The sequence below is a fragment of the Nannobrachium achirus genome (assembly GCF_963921795.1).
Source record: "Nannobrachium achirus genome assembly, chromosome: 22".
NCBI lineage: Eukaryota > Metazoa > Chordata > Actinopteri > Myctophiformes > Myctophidae > Nannobrachium > Nannobrachium achirus.
The window spans coordinates 7,280,779-7,298,400 of NC_137829.1; the positions used below are offsets into that span (position 1 = coordinate 7,280,779).

The following is a 17,622-nucleotide window of genomic DNA, read 5'->3' on the forward strand; positions in this document are numbered from 1 at the left end:
AAATCCTATGGAGCTACGTCTGTAATTGTCAAAAATTATTTTCAATACCTATAATCGAGAGCTGAGATATAGCCTAGCTGTCAAGGTGGTTGACAGGTGGTTGGCGCTCTGACCAGACTGGAGCTAAGAGTCCGATTATTTAGGCCGAGTTAGACGAGTGGTGTGAAATGGCTGAATATATATCAGGCTAAGTATAGTGGGCACTTGGTCAGTATCATGTCAGTATTGTCAGCTTGCTTTGATTACAACAGTAGAAAGTTGATTCAAGCCACAATCATAAGATTGTGGCTTGAATTATTATGGCGATATTATTATCACTAAAACAACTTGATGCAGTCTACCATTCAGCCCTCTGGTTTATAACTGGAGGCTTTATTATGAAAATGTCGGTTGGCCATCATTGGCTATGAGACGAGAACAGTTTTTATCTACAAAGCCTTACTTAAGAAATTGCCTAATTATCTTAAAAGCCTATTAGAACCTAAAAATGTTCATCACCACACCCGTTCTCAAGATTACTTTGTTTTCGAAATTCCCTTTGTTCTGAACTGGGTAAGACGGCCTCTCGTTACTATGCCCCTCACATGTGGAACTAATGTGGAACTGTCTACAATCAGTTATAAAACTGTGGAACTTGATTTCACTAGAACACATTTTCTTTCAAATATCTCCTATCTCACCACTTCTCTCTTTGTCCTTGGTATCCTTTCTCTCTACACACTGACCTACGGTACCTGAAATAAGGTATTCAATACCAAAAATAAACCTTGGGGGGAAAAAAGTAATCAGAAGCATTTGACTGCTGTAGAAAGCTGTCAACACACGTGACAGCATCTGCACTCACATTCCCCAAACATATGAATCTGTTTTGTCAATCTGCCTGCGGCCAAATAGACCCTGTATATCTATCCCATTTATTGAAGAGTTGTTGTAACATCCCACTCTGGATGTTACCCTGGCTGCTCTGAGTGCATGGCACATGTCAAGTGCTGAGATGTGGGAGGGGAGGCGGCAGGGTTTGGAGGTGGAGGCCCGCTGTCTGCCTGTCACACAGCAGAGGAGACAGATCTACACCAGCGCTTCGCCCATGGAGGGACGAGATGCTGGAGGACGGGGCAGGGAAAGAGAGGATTAACCACAAAAAGGAAAGAAGGAGAATAAGAGGGATAAAGGGCACTAAACTTTTCGTCAGAAAGGTCCGGTTCAACTACAAAATGACGTCACTCCCAACTTCTGAAAAGGATTACCCCGAATTTGAGTTCAGAAAGCTGCACGCCCAGAGGATGTGACTCACCGACTTCTACTTCGGGGAAACGGAGAATGTGATTGGCCAGTTGGGTGTGTGTTTTTAGTTTGTTTTACTCCCCCAACCACCCACCCCCCACTCTTGTATCCTGCTTCTACTGTACACTCCTTTGTTTTGGACCCCTTTTACCAAACAGGAGAGAAGTACGTCATTGCCTTTCCGAACAAAATCTTCAGTGGTCGGAGACAGTATGGACTTCCCGTAAAGGTTAAATGAGAAACCTGATGTTGGTAGAGAGGCAGCGAAAGGGGAAGCAGAAAATAGGGGGTCTGTATTTGAGGTGGGATGGAAGAGCTGAAAAAGATCACGAGGTAGGGAGGGAGCGATATGTTTTCTGCTGGAACGGGCCGTTCCAACAGAATTAGCTTAGCTTAGGTTTACTGGTTCCCAGGGCTGCCAGAGAGCTGCCACTCATTTAGCCTTGTCCAGGGACAAGGAGGCTGACATGCAGCACAGCGAGAAAGGCCACCGCAATGGCAATCTGTAAACAACAAGCTGTCTGCCACCGGAGCAAGAACAGACGGTTCTCTTTCAAAGGTTATGTCCTTCGGATGCCAGAGTGAGTCATCTACATTTTAGAGATTTGGCAGATAAGCGGTGAGACAGCAATGAGGAAACAATGCTTAGGTTTGTTGGGAATTATCTGAGTGACAAGCAATTTTGCAATTTTGCTATTTGAACAACATGCCTCTGACAAAGGCAATTAGTTGTATTTCATGCTGACTGGGAGGCCTAATTTGTCTGAAAGATAGTTTTCTTTTTTTCTTTCACCTTTGTTGGATATGTGCAATTGACTTTTTTGTCTCCCAGGCTAAAATGGCTTGCTGGAATTATCATCTTTGATGCATGAAATTAACCAGCAGGCATTTCTAATACGCAGAATGTTCCACATCACTCATCAATTGTATATGTGTAATGAGAATCTACAGCTTTGACGAATGCATGAAATTCTGGGATGCAGAGTAATTTATTGGCCAAGTCGTAAGACACATCTTGGAAACGAACATTCACTGGTACCTCGTAAAAAGGGGATGGGGTGCAGGTGTGCTTCTGTGTAACCCCCCCCCCCCCCCCCCCCCCCCCTCAGGGGGCACTGACTTTGCTTTCATTTGCTTATTTGAAGCCCCTCTCCAGAACTTGCCTCTTTCTGAATTAGAAGAAGCAATAATCCTCATACATATGCCCTAATCAGTAATATGCTAGCAGCAACATTTAACAGACAGTCGTAAATCCTTTGTTTTCTCTTTCTCTTGAAATGCACAAGGGTGACTGTTACAGTATATGATGGGTTTTTTTCTGTTTTTTTTCCTGGCTTTTTTTCATAGTTCTGAGTATATTTGTCTATCATTTAATGTCTCTATGAATCGAGTACAAAAGGACCCCAATGTAATGAAGCCATTGTGCTTTGGGCTTAAATCCTATTAGTAGACCTTGTATCTGGACTGTACTGACCTGTGCTGTGCTTTCCTATGCAAACTTCTAATAAAGTATTCAATCAATCAATCTTCCCCTTATTGTTTTCTTAAGGCAGTGCTTCTCAAAGAGGTGTCCGTGTACCCCCAGGGTCTTTGAAGGTGTTCCAACCAGGGTATACCCTGGCTAATAGCATCAACATTATTTTAACCTTTTTAAACTCACAATTAGAGATGCACCGATATGGAAAATCTTGACCAATACTGATGTTTAAAATGTAGCCGATAGCCGATGCAGATACCGATATTTGTTTATTTCCCCTTTTGTGCCAGGGAAACAAATAAAATCAACATTATAAGAAATAACTGTTCTGAATATACTCTCTTGGTAGCCTGCGAATAACGAACACACCAACACAGCCAGCGCAAAATGTATGCTAATCAACAACAGATAAATATCGGCTACTGCCATCGGTTAATGTCACCTTCATTTGCATGTACCGATATTGACCGATAACGGCAAACATCGGCCGATACCGATGTGTGGCCGATATATCGGTGCATCCCTACTCACAAATGTTGCGATGTGACACATTGTGAGCATCAGCTGTTTAGATTAAAGGGGTCCATATCAATTTGAGGGTCCTTGACATGAAAATATTTGAGAACCACTGACTCCATCTTGAAATGCTGATCCTTAATTTGTGTGACACTGTGGCTGACATTTGGTGCCATGAAATGCAATAAGGGGAGCACTTTAAACAGCTGTCCAAATTCTTGGCAAGCCCCAGGACAGAAATAATTATAAACATAGGGAAATGTCCATTATCAGCTCAGAGAAGACGGCTCCTGTGGATTAGGAGCTGTACAGAGAGTATCTGTGCGTGTGCCATCTTTCCATTTAGCTTTTTCTGTTGGTTCTCCATCCTTGACACATTGCCAAAGCCATTAACTGTTGTAGAATTGTGTGTGTGTGTGTGTGTGTGTGTGTGTGTGTGTGTGTGTGTGTGTGTGTGTGTGTGTGTGTGTGTGTGTGTGTGTGTGTGTGTGTGTGTGTGTGTGTGTGTACTCCACCTGTGCAGATGAGGCCATCATGTTGGTCACACTCTCGGTCATCACACTCACAGTACTCCCCAGACACCCACCAGTCCTGGGGAGAGCACATACACTGGCCACAGTGACAAGACCCTACCGAAACACACGCACACGCACACGCACACGCACACGCACACGCACACGCACACACACACACACACACACACACACACACACACACACACACACACAGACTTGTATTACTATACTCGTGAGGAGGACGTCAACATGTTTAGACAGTGATTTTATTTAAAAAATGAAATCTTTAACCTAAAGACAAAGCATGTGGATCAGCTATGTTTCGGCACATGACACTGACCAAACTATGTATAGATCATATTTAACTCGAATTCCAACCCCTAAACATAACCCAGCCTGAATCCTTTCCTAATCGTGAACATATCTCTAAAAATATAGCTTATTTTTCCTCACCAATAAAACTGGTCCTCACAATGTATTATTCTCATATTCTGCTATACTTGTGGTGACATTTGCTCCTCAAGCATACGTACACACACAACACACACACACACACACACACACACACACACACACACACACACACACACACACACACACACACACACGCACGCACGCACACACACACGCGCATTCATACAAACACACTGTTGGAGTCTAGAACCATGATACTGTATTTTAAAAACTCCTGTAAACGTCCACAATGTCTCCTGTAATTCATTTTCTGGAGACGATCAACAAAAGGCGGAAGCAATATGAGATCATCCACTAGCCCCCTTGTCTATGCACCCAAACAAACCGTACCCTCTTTTAACATCCCTCTCCTGCCCTCGCCGTCCTCTCATCATAATATTTTGCTTCCCTCCGCTCCTCAAGGACAGCAGGACATGTAGGATAATAAGGTGTTAAGTGTTCTGGTGGAGAAGGAGGCTGACGAGACAGAAATGAACGTACGAGTCTGGTGTTCTCAAAGACCTGGCCACAGGGACGTGCTGGGCCCCTGATTCAGCCCGGGAAAAAGAGTTGGAGAGGCCCTCATTGTGCGCTATAGAGAGAGATCTCTCTCTATAGCACTGCTGCTACTCAAAGATTTGTGACAAAGTGACAAGCCAGTGGGCCAATTACATGAGTTATATTTCGTAGTTTTCGGGTGGAAACCTTGTATGTCCAAAACTGTTTGTTTTGTATTTATCATTTTAAAAATGATTTAAACTAGTGAAAACAGCCGATCTACAAGCACACAACGCCTCGCTCCGCGAGGCGTTGTGTGCTTGTAGATCTGCTGTTTTCACTACTTTTGTGCAACGGCCTTGTATGATGAAGCAGGGATTTGCTTTGCGAAAAAATTTACAAATTTGAAACTTGGAGATTCAAGGTTTCTGCCTGACATTTTAGTTACATTTTTTTCCTAATGGCCGGCCTGGACCGGCCGGGAATGAACCGGCCATTCGGGAGTTGTCCCGCTTTTCCCAATGGCCAGCACGTCCCTGCCTGGCCATGGTGGGAGTGTGGTGGGGGGGATTGGGGGGGTTTATTAGGAACCAGTCTGAGTGTTGGAGGCCAGCCTCCACTTGACACTGCATTTCCTTGTTGTCAGGTGGAAGCCTTCTATGTCCAAAACCGTTTGTTTTGTATTCATCATTTTAAAGATGAATTAAACTAGTGAAAATGTGTGCTTGTAGATCTGCTATTTGCACTAGTTTTGTGCGACAGTCTTGTTTGATGAAGCAGGGCTTTACTTTACGAAAAAAAAACGTACACATTTGAAACTTGGAGATACGAGGTTTCTGCCCGACAGTGACGATTTGACAGTGGGAGGAATGAGGGAAAGTACGAGAGAGAGTGCAAGAGAGAGAGAGAGAGAGAGAGAGAGAGAGAGACGAGGACAGAGAGTCAGACGAGGTACGGAGATGAGGGGAGGGGAGAGGAGAGGAGCTGAGAGAGATAGTCTTTTATGTTTGTGTCTGAATGCTGTGGAGCGTGGAGAATGAACATGCTCGTCTTCATTTCCACACCCCTGGCTCTTAACTCTGTGCAGGGATGGACCAACATGCGGTTGGACTGTTGCATTTTCCTTTTAATACAGTACCTGGCCTGTAGACCTGTTCGCAATTTGGTGTGAGGGGAGTTTCTCACCTGAACTGAGTCAGTGGGTCCCTAGACATGAATAATCACAGAGGTGCTCGTTCGCCATAGTGGCACGAATGGCGCAATGGCTGAATCAAATATGGCTGCCATTGGCTATGATGAAAATCCAACTTTTCTGTTTCTGGGTGTATATTCACATGTAATACCTCCATTTGGACTAATTGGGGTATGGGGAATTCATTTCTGATATTGTTTTGACCATTTTTGGGTGATTTGGACGTTGAAAGGTCATGGTCAAGGTCATTTTGCTATTCCGAAGACCATGGCCATAACTTTTGGCCATTGTTAGGAGTCAAAACAGGTGCAATAGGTCTAAATCAACAAATTCTGACATGTATAATTCATTTCTGATATTGTTTTGACCATTAAGGAACATCTTGTCTTTGAAATATCAATGTCAATACCATTTTTCAAAAACAATTGTATTCTTTACTAGCACTTTTATTGTACTTGTTCATAATAGTTTGTTTTGTTTATAACAAAAGACATACTAGTGAGAAATACAACAAGTAAACATCCCCATTTAACTTTAAAGGGGGATTTTAAATGAGCAAATAAGACTATTTAAGAATAAAAGTGACAAATAAAATCACACACAAAATGAACTAACCATTTCCCTCAAAGTGCAGCATATTGTGATTGTGTGCATGCTAGTTAGTGTGATGTGTTTTTACAGGATGGATTTGCCATTGTTCCACCACAAAATATGATGCACAGAACTCCACCAGCAAGGCAGCCATATCATTGAGTGTCACGTTTCAGACATGGCAGGAGTATACTAAAGTCGAAGTGTTCCATCCATCAGGGTTTGACATTGACTTTTTGAGGCACAAAAGTCACTTGTCCGGATAAAAAAAAAGTGTCTAGTCAGACATTGAAATAGAATGAATAACAAAAGGACTGCTAATGACCCCCCTTGCTCCCTCCACCCTCCACTCCATAGTATGGACAGTCCATAGTCTGCATATACAGCACAAAGCTGCTAGGAGCGTCACAGAAAAAAATTAAACCAAGATCCACTTGTTCAAGTACATTTTTAATGAACAGGGCAAGCCTTAATGTCATGCCCTGATCCATGTTCCATTGGTTCTACGTTCTAGTCTTTCCTCAGGTTCCTTGGCTGTTACAAGCAGGTGGCAAGAAATGCACTAGAAAGGTGCCTTGTTGGTCTTAGCTGTTGTACTTCTCTGCTACCAATGCTGAGTCTTGTTCTGTCAAATTTGGTTAGATATTGTACTCGTCAGAAGCCATAACTGCATGTTTAATCCTCACCTGGCCCATGCAGTCATCTTCAGTCTCCAAGGCATATGTGCCTTGATCACTGTCTTAGCTAATGGTGTTCCAAGATGAGAGACTGCTTGATGAAGTGGAAGCATGTGCCGATTCTCACCAGTGCCATACTGCTGCCAGATCTCCTTCATCCCCAGTGCTTGTAAATATGGGGTCTAATATAGCAGTTATGTGAAGGAGACAACTCCTCTCTGGGGACGGGGTCCGCTCATAATTCCAACATCCAACTATTCCAACCATTAGCTTAGTGAAGGTTAGGGTTAGAGATAGGCTTAGTTATAATAGAGTCAGTACATGCACCATGTGTCAGCCTCCTCAATCCTATCCAAATGTCTGGGATCTCTACTCCACCAGCCGCCTATTTCATCATCTTATATTTACAATTGAGTAAAAGCCGCATCCCACTTCAACTCAACGGTAGGGAGAACGTACAGAATAATACCGCCCATAACTCTATGCCGTCCGCTCATTCGCTAGAGAGCAAGAGAGAGAGAGAGAGAGAGAGAGAGAGAGAGAGAGAGAGAGTCTCAGGTTACAAGAGGGAAGGGGGGGGGTTCAGCTGCACAGGGGGAGAGAGAGAGAGAGAGAGAGAGAGAGAGAGAGAGAGAGAGAGAGAGAGAGAGAGAGAGTCTCAGGTTACAAGAGGGAAGGGGGGGGTCAGCTGCACAGGGGGAGAGAGAGAGAGAGAGGGGTCAGCTGCACAGGGGGAGAGAGAGAGAGAGAGAGAGAGAGAGAGATAGAGGTACTGTACAGTAAGGTACAGTAGTAGAACTGCAGCCAGCGGTATTTAATCGGTAGACACAACCAAATGCAGCACTCCAATTGGCTAGGACTGATCACGTGGCACACAGAGTTCTTAACCGGAAGTGCGTCCGGCGGTCAAATATGTCCGACCGGAAACGTGCTGCGGCACAATAGTTCCGCCACAATAGTTCCCCCCCCAAAAAACTTTTTTTTTTTATTTTTTATTAACTTTTTTATTTTTTCAAAAAACTTTTTTTTTTTTTCAAAAAACTTTTTTTTTTTGAAAAAAAAAAGTTTTTTTGGAAAAGAAAAAAAAGTTTTTTTGGAAAAAAAAAAGTTTTTTAGTAAAGAAGCGGGCGTGGACTCTAGATGTGAGCGGCCCGAAGGGCCGCGAACCTCTAGTCAGAGACAACAGAGATGACAATGGTAAATGGACTGCATTGACAGTATATAGCGCTTTTCTCCAAAGCGCTTTACAATGTATTTCACATTCACCCATTAACATACATATTCACACATACATTCACACACCATGCAAGGTTCCAACCTGCTCATCGAGAGCAGTTAGGGATTCAGTGTCTTGCTCAAGGACACTTCGACACATATGTATTCGATCCGGGAATCGACCCTGGAACCTTCAGATTCCATGGCAGCCGTTCTACCTACTGAGCCACCATATTCCAAACACACAGCTGGAGAGCTGTTTGTTCTCTTCAGACACACACCCAGAATTTGTAAAGTTGCTGAGGGATGGGTGTGTCTGTCAGCTCTGTTGTCTCTGATGATGAGGAGCTCCCTGCAAAAGGGGCTGGTGGTGAAGAGATCCCAGACCTCTTGAACTAGATTGAGGAGGCTGACACCAAGCTGGTGGTACATGTGGAGTCAACTGGCCCCATTATAACTAAACCTATCCATAACCCTAACCTAATGGACGGAATAATGGGACGCCAGGATTATGAGCGGACCCCAGAGAGTTGTCCTAGTCTCTACACCCCAAACTTCCAAGCACTGGGGATGAAGGGGATCTGGCTGCATTATGGCACTAGGGGTGCACTATGGCACAGGCTTACACTGCATCAAGCAGTTTCTCATATTGGAGCACCATTAGCTAAGACAGTATCAAGGCACATTATGCCTTGGAGCCTGGAGATGACTTCATGCGAGTACAATATCTAACAAACTTTGGAGCGGCAAAGACCTTGTAGCAACTCATAATGTAATAACGGCTCATAATGTAATAAAAACTCATAATGTAATAATCAGCTCATAATGTAATAAAACAAGACGAACCTCGGTTCGAAGTGAAGCGGTGGACAGATAAAACCTCCAATAGCACATGAAACCAAGTCATTTGATGAGACAATCAAATTGTACATGTTCCTCTCCATGCTGACTATAGCAAAGTTAATAATTATTTAGTATAAACCATGCTATTACCTATAGGGTTGAATTGTCATGTGAAGCTTCACCAATCCAATGCAATAGGTGAGACCTATGCAATAAGTGAGACCTATTGCATATTTGAAAAAGCCTATTCATTCTGGACTGATATTTTACACGTACGGGACAGGAAAAACCTGTTCATTCTGGCCTGGAGTGACCATATATGGACATAAGGTAACGGACATTGTGTTTTTGAAAAACCCTGTTCATTCTGGACTGAGATCACCATATATGGTAATTAAACGGACATTCTGTTTTTGAAAAAACCTGTTCATTCTGGACTGAAATGACCATATATGGGCATGATACACAGAAAGCCATTCATTGGAGGTAACAGACATTCTGTTTTTGAAAAAACCTGTTCATTCTGGACTGAAATGACCATATATGGGCGTGATACACACAAAGCCATTCATTGGAAGCGGTTTCCACCGCTTCAAAAACGAGCGCATAACGTAATAATGTATTTCTCAATAATGTAATAATGTAATAATGTGTTACATTAAGAACCTCCACATAGGAGGCTCATAATGTAATACAACTTCATAATGTAATAATGTATTTTTATTACATTATGAGCTGATTATTACATTATGAGCTTTTATTACATTTTAATTATTACATTATGCGCTTGTTCTTTATTACATTATGAGCTGATTATTACATTATGAGTTTTTATTACATGTCTTTATTACATTATGAGCCCTTATTACATTATGAGTTGCTACACACCCTGCCAACTTTGTTGATGAAGAATGGAGCAACTATCTGCTAAACATGCAGCAAATGAATACATATGGGGATCATTTAGCTGTACAAAGAGCATCCACAATGTTCAACATACAGTTTGTGATTGTATCGACACTGGGTGTTGATGCAACATCGATAATATCCCCATGTGGTCATTATGACGACAGTCTGCCATTGCTAGTTCTGGGCCACTTTGCCGAAAGTCATGGGGACCATTATGTAAGCCTTGATGAACCAGTCACACAATTGATTCAAAGAGTCCAGGAAGCAGAGGAGAGCGCACCACTTCGAACTATCCTTCACTCTGGCCCTAAGTCTAGCCCTCACTCTGGCCCTGACTCGTCCCTCACTCTGGCCCAGGGCCGGATTTATAATAGGGCTTGACGTGCTTGTGCTGAACCACAGGGCATCAACAACCACAGGGGGGCACCAGAGGATCAACTGTAAACAAAAGATATTCACATGTGCTAAGCTAAGCTAACGTTGCTGTCTGAAATGACTGGTTACACTTAAGGGTTTTGAAGAAACGTTAGGTGGATATTAGTATGCAGTACTATGCACAACTCTAAAAGAACTGGTGCACTATTGTGTTGGAGCGCCTCAGTGCGGCTGCAGAGTTAAGGTGCTATCTACCCCTGATTGATTGATTGATTGATTGATTGATTGATTGAAGACTTTATTAGAAGTTTGCATAGGAAAAGGTTCATGACAGTACAGTTCACTGGTACAAGGTCAACTAAAGGGAGATCCTAGTAAGCTTTTCAGCTTATTTGTACAGGAAACCTTCATGTATCTCATATAACAACTGAGACCCCACTATTAACTCATACAGTGCCATCCGGCCACAAGGGGTGCTAGAGTGCCAGAAATTTCTCCATAGACCTTCTTTATAGCTTTCGTCGACCCTCTCCCAACTGGCTTGTGTTTTCACTCCAGTCAATGCTATGGGTGTCGAGAGGAGGAAGCTAGCTGACACGTAACCAAAATGCTAACCCATTTAGAAGCCCGATCTAAAGCTATTTCAGCCGCAAAAAACTTTCTCTTTGGGTCTGGGGACACAATCCGGAGAAAATCCTGTCTAAAGATGTGATTTATTATTGGAGTGGGCGGCGCGATGCGGCCGTTAGCGCGAATACGGCCCGTGGATGGCCGAGTCTAAGTCCCGGCCAAGGATGGACGTCTAGACCGGGGCTTCGTTGAGGCCTCCGATAAAATAATTCATTTTATTAAATATCCCGGACATGTTCGGGATAGGCACCCTGGAATACGTCGCGCCGCCTACAATGAACATTCGGTGAACATTGGGGGGGTCTAAACTTTATTTTAAACCATTTTCAATGGAATAAATCGTCAGAGCATCTAGCGTCTCTCGTTGGTGAGCGCTTGGCGAGCCGGGACCACCCACGTTGCTCCAAGCAGCTCGGGATAAGTAAAATAGCAAATAAAAAATTGTTTTTGATCCCGAATATCCCGAACATGTTCGGGATAGGCACTTAAAGGGTTAAGTAGGGTGACCAGACATCCGGTTTGGCCAAATATCTCTAAAACACTAATATGTCCCGCTTTTCAACATTCACTACTCAATTGTGCCAATAATAGTATCTGTTTTCAGTGGTTGCATGATATTTATCATGTTCTTTTCACGAAAACATGTTCACCTAACTAATCAGAAAACATGTACACATTAATTGCGCGTCTGAATTCAACGCTGAGGCTGTTTGTCAATCACTCACTGCTTGTTTGCAACCCTGCGGTGTATGTGCGCTTGCACAAACGTTAGAGAATGGGCACGCACGTGCGCAATAACTTGCGCATTGCTTTTAGTGTGGACGTCTCTGTTGTTTCATACACCATCTTTGGGCATATTCTACACTATTGTTATTTATAATTTTATAACAAACTAGGTCCAAGCACAGGGCACCAAGAAGGGTAAATCCTGCCCTGCTCTGGCCCTAAACCTGGCCCTCACTCTCGCCGTAAGGCCCTCACTCTGGCCCTGACCCGGTACCTCACTCTGGCCCTAAGTCTCTAGACAGATCAAAGTGGTGCGCTCTTTGAATCAAGTGTATGATTCATACACTTGATTCATACACTTGGTCCATCAAGGCTTACATAATGGTCCACATGACCTTCGGCAAAGTGGCCCAGAACTAGCAATGGCAGACTGTCGTCATACTGACCACATGGGGATATTATCGATGTTGCATCAACACAGAGTGTCGATACAATCACGAACTGTATGTTGAACATTGTGGATGCTCTTTGTACAGCTAAATGATCCCCATATGTATTCATTTGCTGCATGTTTAGCAGATAGTTGCTCCATTCTTCATCAACAAAGTTGGCAGGGTGTGTACTAGCAACTCATAATGTAATAAGGGCTCATAATGTAATAAAGACATGTAATAAAAACTCATAATGTAATAATCAGCTCATAATGTAATAAAAAAACAAGCGCATAATGTAATAATGACAATGTAATAAAAGCTCATAATGTAATAGTCAGCTCATAATGTAATAAAAATACATTATTACATTATGAAGTTGTATTACATTATGAGCCTCCTATGTGAAGGTTCTTAACTCTTATACTGCTTTGAACGTTCCTGTTCGCCCCAATTCTTGAGGTCGAGTAGGGCCAATACGGCCGTTCGTTCGTTTGATGTTTTTTATGGATTATGATAAAAGACGTCCTTGCGCAACTTTTGAATGCATAATTGGTCGTCGGTCGTTTTGAGGACAGCCGGAAACCGTTCATAAAAAAAAAAAGTAAACAGACTGTCCTGGCTCCGCCTGCCCAGAGCGACTCTGCGCCTTCCTAGCTGCCAGGGGCGTCAATTGGGTATGGCAGGGGTATGCAGCTGCCATACCTTGACAGGGGGAAATAATAAAAATGTACTTTTCATCGTGCCTGTTGCTAAGGTATGGCAACATGACTGGTGTCTTCACCAGACACCAGTCATGTTGCCATACCTTAGCTTGTTCTGAACTGACGCCACTGCTAGCTGCTAGCAGCCTTGTGGGACTATATTGTTTTATGCATCGGGCTGTTAGTAGAGAAAGAGAGAGAGAAACGTTGGTAAAAGCGATCATTTTGTCGGAAATCAGTTGTTTTATAGTATTAGTAGTATAGTAATTGTAGTAGGTAGTAGTATTTAGCAGTACTAGAATATTGAGATGTATTAGGCCAACTCAGCCTCAACTTGCTGGTATCATTCCGCCGAAGTGCGACCCTCCCCCCCTGGCCGGAGCAGCAGCCAGCAGCAGAGCAGATCCACGGATAGAAACAAACTTTGTTAGAATTAGGATTACAAACCTACCCGCGTTGGTGACTCAGGACCAGGCAGCGCCCACGAATGGTGGTGGTGGTCGTGATGATGATCATGATGATGATGATGATGAAGAAGAGAAAAAGATCACTGTAGCCGTTGGTATTGAAGATAAAAAGATTGAAGATGGTGCCAGTCGCGAAGAACCGGGGTCCAGAAGTGGATCAAGAGCCTCGTGATATTGTGGAAACCGATCCCGACGGAGCTCGACCCCCGTGTAGGATGGATCCCCCCGCCCGGGGGCTCACATCGCCGCAGCAGCAGAGACCCATGTACCGCCGCCACCGCCGCGAAGAGACAGACGAACTGGGCGATTTGGCCAATGAAGAATGGCTTCCGCGTAGAGACCCCTCGGAGAACAGAGGCCACGATTCTACTGTCCAAAGTAAGACTTCCAATCCAGTGCATGTATGTATTGTATAGTTGTATACTGTATATAGTTGTATACTGTGTGATAACAGAGCATCCGTGTGGAACTGGAAGCCTGGGATGGGGGGATGGTCAGTGATCAGTGAGATAGGGTAACGGTTTTCCATTGCGACGTGTTGCCACTCCGACATTGGGATCCGGTCTAGAGCCCGCCTACTGCATCCGGCTATTTACACGTACACATACATGCAAGAAATGTTTCCGTATCCGGACCGGATCAGTAACTTGATCCAAGCAGTTAGGATCCACGTGCTTGGTTTGTTTTTGTCGCTACTCAGGACACACGTGGAGTTCCTATCACGCGCGTGCACGTACCGCGTGTAGTGTACGTGCACTGCACAGCCTACTAGGATTATTGCCAGACCCATGAAATGGGTAGGCCTACATAAGCAAATGTCGGTCTGTCCGGGTTTTCTATATAAAGGGTAGCCTATATATGATGATGACATGATGATGACATGCCTACAAAAGGCATGATGTCATAAATGATGATGACAGACAGGGGGTCTGGCACAACCAGGTTGACCTGGTCTAGTTTGATGGGAATTTAGGATTTATTGGCTTAGTTTGTGTGTGCGTGCGTACGATGCCTGTGTGTGTGAGAGAGAGGGAGAGGTTTCTTTTTATCGTCATCATCATCATCATCATCATCATCATCAGTAGCTGATGATGTAGCTTTTCAGTTCAATTCAAAGGAGCTTTATTGGCATGAGAAAACATACGTTTACATTGCCAAAGCAAGTGTTACAAATAAAAACTGTTGAAAATGGGGAACATATATACAGTTGGAGGGAGTACAGCTTTGTGTAAACAGAGCTATGTTGCATTGTGACATTTTATATAGGTATACAGGGTATAAAGGGAATTTCACTGTGACAGTAAATGCATGGTAACTATTTACTATAACTGCATTTTATGTTATATATGAACTTATTGTAAGTCATTTGCTAAATGTCAAAATTGTAAATTGATTTGTTTAGATATAAACTATTTGATATTTTCCTGGCTATGATTTTAGATGATGAGTCGACGATGATGATGAGCCTACTTCTTCATTTCCACATCGTGGAAAAACAAACTTTTTTCTGTAAATCAGACTTAGGGAATGTACGTTAATTATCCACTAGGGGGGGCTGGTTGACAAGTTATAGCATTTATTTTTTTTCCCTTGGCCCCCCCCAAACGCTTCAAAAAAAAATTGTGACCCCCCCTGCGTGACTTGAGGAAAATGCATGGCCCCCCCCTCCCTCCCAATAAACAATAGGCTTATGTTTTAAATTCACACCAACAGTAGCAGGCAATAACATGAATGCTGACCTATTAATATAGCACCCTATTTGACAATTGATTGATTAATTGAGGGTACAGAACAGTACAGTTCATTGATACAAGGTCAACTAAAAACGACCCAAAGAAAGCCTTTGGTCTTAAATTTGGGTCCCTTTGTACTCAACTCATACAGAAAGGGTCCATTTGGTTCCATAGGTGGCCTCTTGGGGTTACAACAACACCCCAAACAAAAGAAAGATTGAGCAACTGTGAACTATTTTCCATGATAATAAATCTAAATCATAGTTTAAATATGCTGTTTCTCCTACCTCCTTCCCAGCCGACAGCCTCCAAATCAGTGTAACCAAATGGACCCATCACCCAGCCTCGAGCTGGAGGGTCCATTTTGTGCCTTCTCTGGGTACAGAAACTCCCAAAGCAGTGGCTAGTTTCAGAGCCACCTGCTATTCTCGTTTAACATAAAGTGATAGTTCGCCTATGTTTTAACCAAAGCTGTATGAAATACTTGCCAGTAATGTAGTTGTTGGAAGGGCATGAATTGGTTATGATTCCCGTGGTCAGACTTAGTCATTTTTGTGCTGAATAAAAGTAGTTCCATTGAGTTGGCTGGCCCCAAATGTTATAATAAACTAATCCACAAAACTGCCATCATTATCATTGTTGACATATTTCTACTATAGAGCGAGTTTCGTTCAACTTTGACCACTCTGTCACATGGTACTATTTCTTGTGTCGAGTAAGATCACTGCGCCCTATCACGGCGTGTGCTTGTTGTGCTGTGCTGCAGCACACGCCCCCATAACAAGTGGTTGCATGCAAAGTTGCAAACCAGTATGGAATAGTCTAGCGCAGCTGATCTATCTGACGTTGCTAACACAAGGGAGATATATTATCCAGAATATCCACGACTTACTGGATAAAAGAAAAACCTCTTCCACCGTTTCCCCAAGGATAAGGACACCAGACAAGTTTGGCTTTTTGGAGCCTGTGGGTTTTCCTGTTCTTTTTTAGCTCTGGTCCCGTAGCTAACGCTACGCTATGTCACTGGTGAGCACTTGCGCACAGAGCCGCGGCAGCCCAGGCTGCTCAGCCTCTCGTCTGTAGTAAAAATAAAATATATACTTTCACTACTCACCAAAACAAAGACGGTTCTAAGATGTTGAAAGCCTACTTTCCTTAGTGGCAACACTCGTAGCCCCCCACCTCACGTCTAAAATACACATTTGGTGCAGAAAAAGAAATATTTCACTGGAAGTTTTAGCTACTCCACACCGCCCTCTACGGATATTGTCAATAGAAAAGTCCATTGACCAGATTTTGCCTTCCGGTGAAATATTTTCTTTTATGGCGAGAAGTTAATTTTTAGAGATGAGATTTAGACACAGATTGCCCCCACTACGGAGAGTAGGCTTTTTACTCTATGAAGATGTCTTCGTTTTGGTGAGAAGCGAAACTGTACTTTGTATTTTTACTACAGACGAGAGGGTGGGCAGCCTTTCCAACGGCGCATTGGCGCAAGGGCTCATAGGTGACATAGCACTACGCACTACTTCAGTGCACTACGCTATGGACCAGAGCTACTGTGTTCTTACATTGACGAGGGTAAAACAACGTAGGACTAATACATAACATATATTGTCTGTACCATTGGTTCTCAAAGTGGGATCCGGGGACCCCCAGGGCAGGGTCTTTGAGGGAATATAAGGGGGTCCCCAGCTAAAATTATAGTTAGGACCGAAGGCGAGATTTTGTTTTTCCCCCGGTGGTGTACTGCGCCGGCTGCGCCCAATGAATGCGCTTCTTGTGAGGACTACAGAAGCGGAATATACCAAGTCAAGTCACCATCAGGGGGAACTTGATAAAGATAGGGGAGTAAACACGTGTGAAAAATAACAAAAGAAAACATTTTTTGAATACAAAATTCAACAAATTAAAGTTGCATGACCCCCCCTCCAGCCAAAATAAAAAAGTCATGGTCCCCCCTATTGCTCAGATAAATATTTGATATCCCCCCCCCGCTATGGACCATACCAACCTTAAGTATTAAACGAACAGTCCCTTAGCACCATGCACATGCTCACATAGACATCAAAGGGGGCTTGAGCCCCTGCCCTTTTATCCATCTGTAAAAAGTGCCCTCTCCAGACCATGAATGCTGTTTTTACATAATTACTATATATATATATATATATATATATATATATATATTTGTGTGGTAAGCAGGAAGTGCATAGAATGTTAGAGAGGCAGGGGTTGACATTTCTAAAACGGCCTTTTGATGAAAATAGTAGGCCCCCAACCTCCACGCATTCTGCTGTGACGCGTTGTGAGCTTGAAGGTGTACTATTTTTCATGTATTTTATAGTAATTATGTATTTGTATAATTTACAGATCGACCATGGGCTCG

General features: G+C 43.2%; 1 protein-coding gene across 1 annotated transcript in view; it reads right to left on the reverse strand.

The window, feature by feature from the left end:
• Positions 1 to 17,622, reverse strand: part of itgbl1 (integrin, beta-like 1) — a gene marked incomplete at both ends in the record, with an annotated part of 77,564 nt that overhangs the window by 1,365 nt on the left and 58,577 nt on the right. The window contains one exon of the mRNA XM_080753743.1: positions 3,793 to 3,906. Coding sequence (XP_080609869.1) covers positions 3,793 to 3,906 — 114 coding nt within the window. The remainder of the gene's footprint in view (positions 1 to 3,792; positions 3,907 to 17,622) is intronic.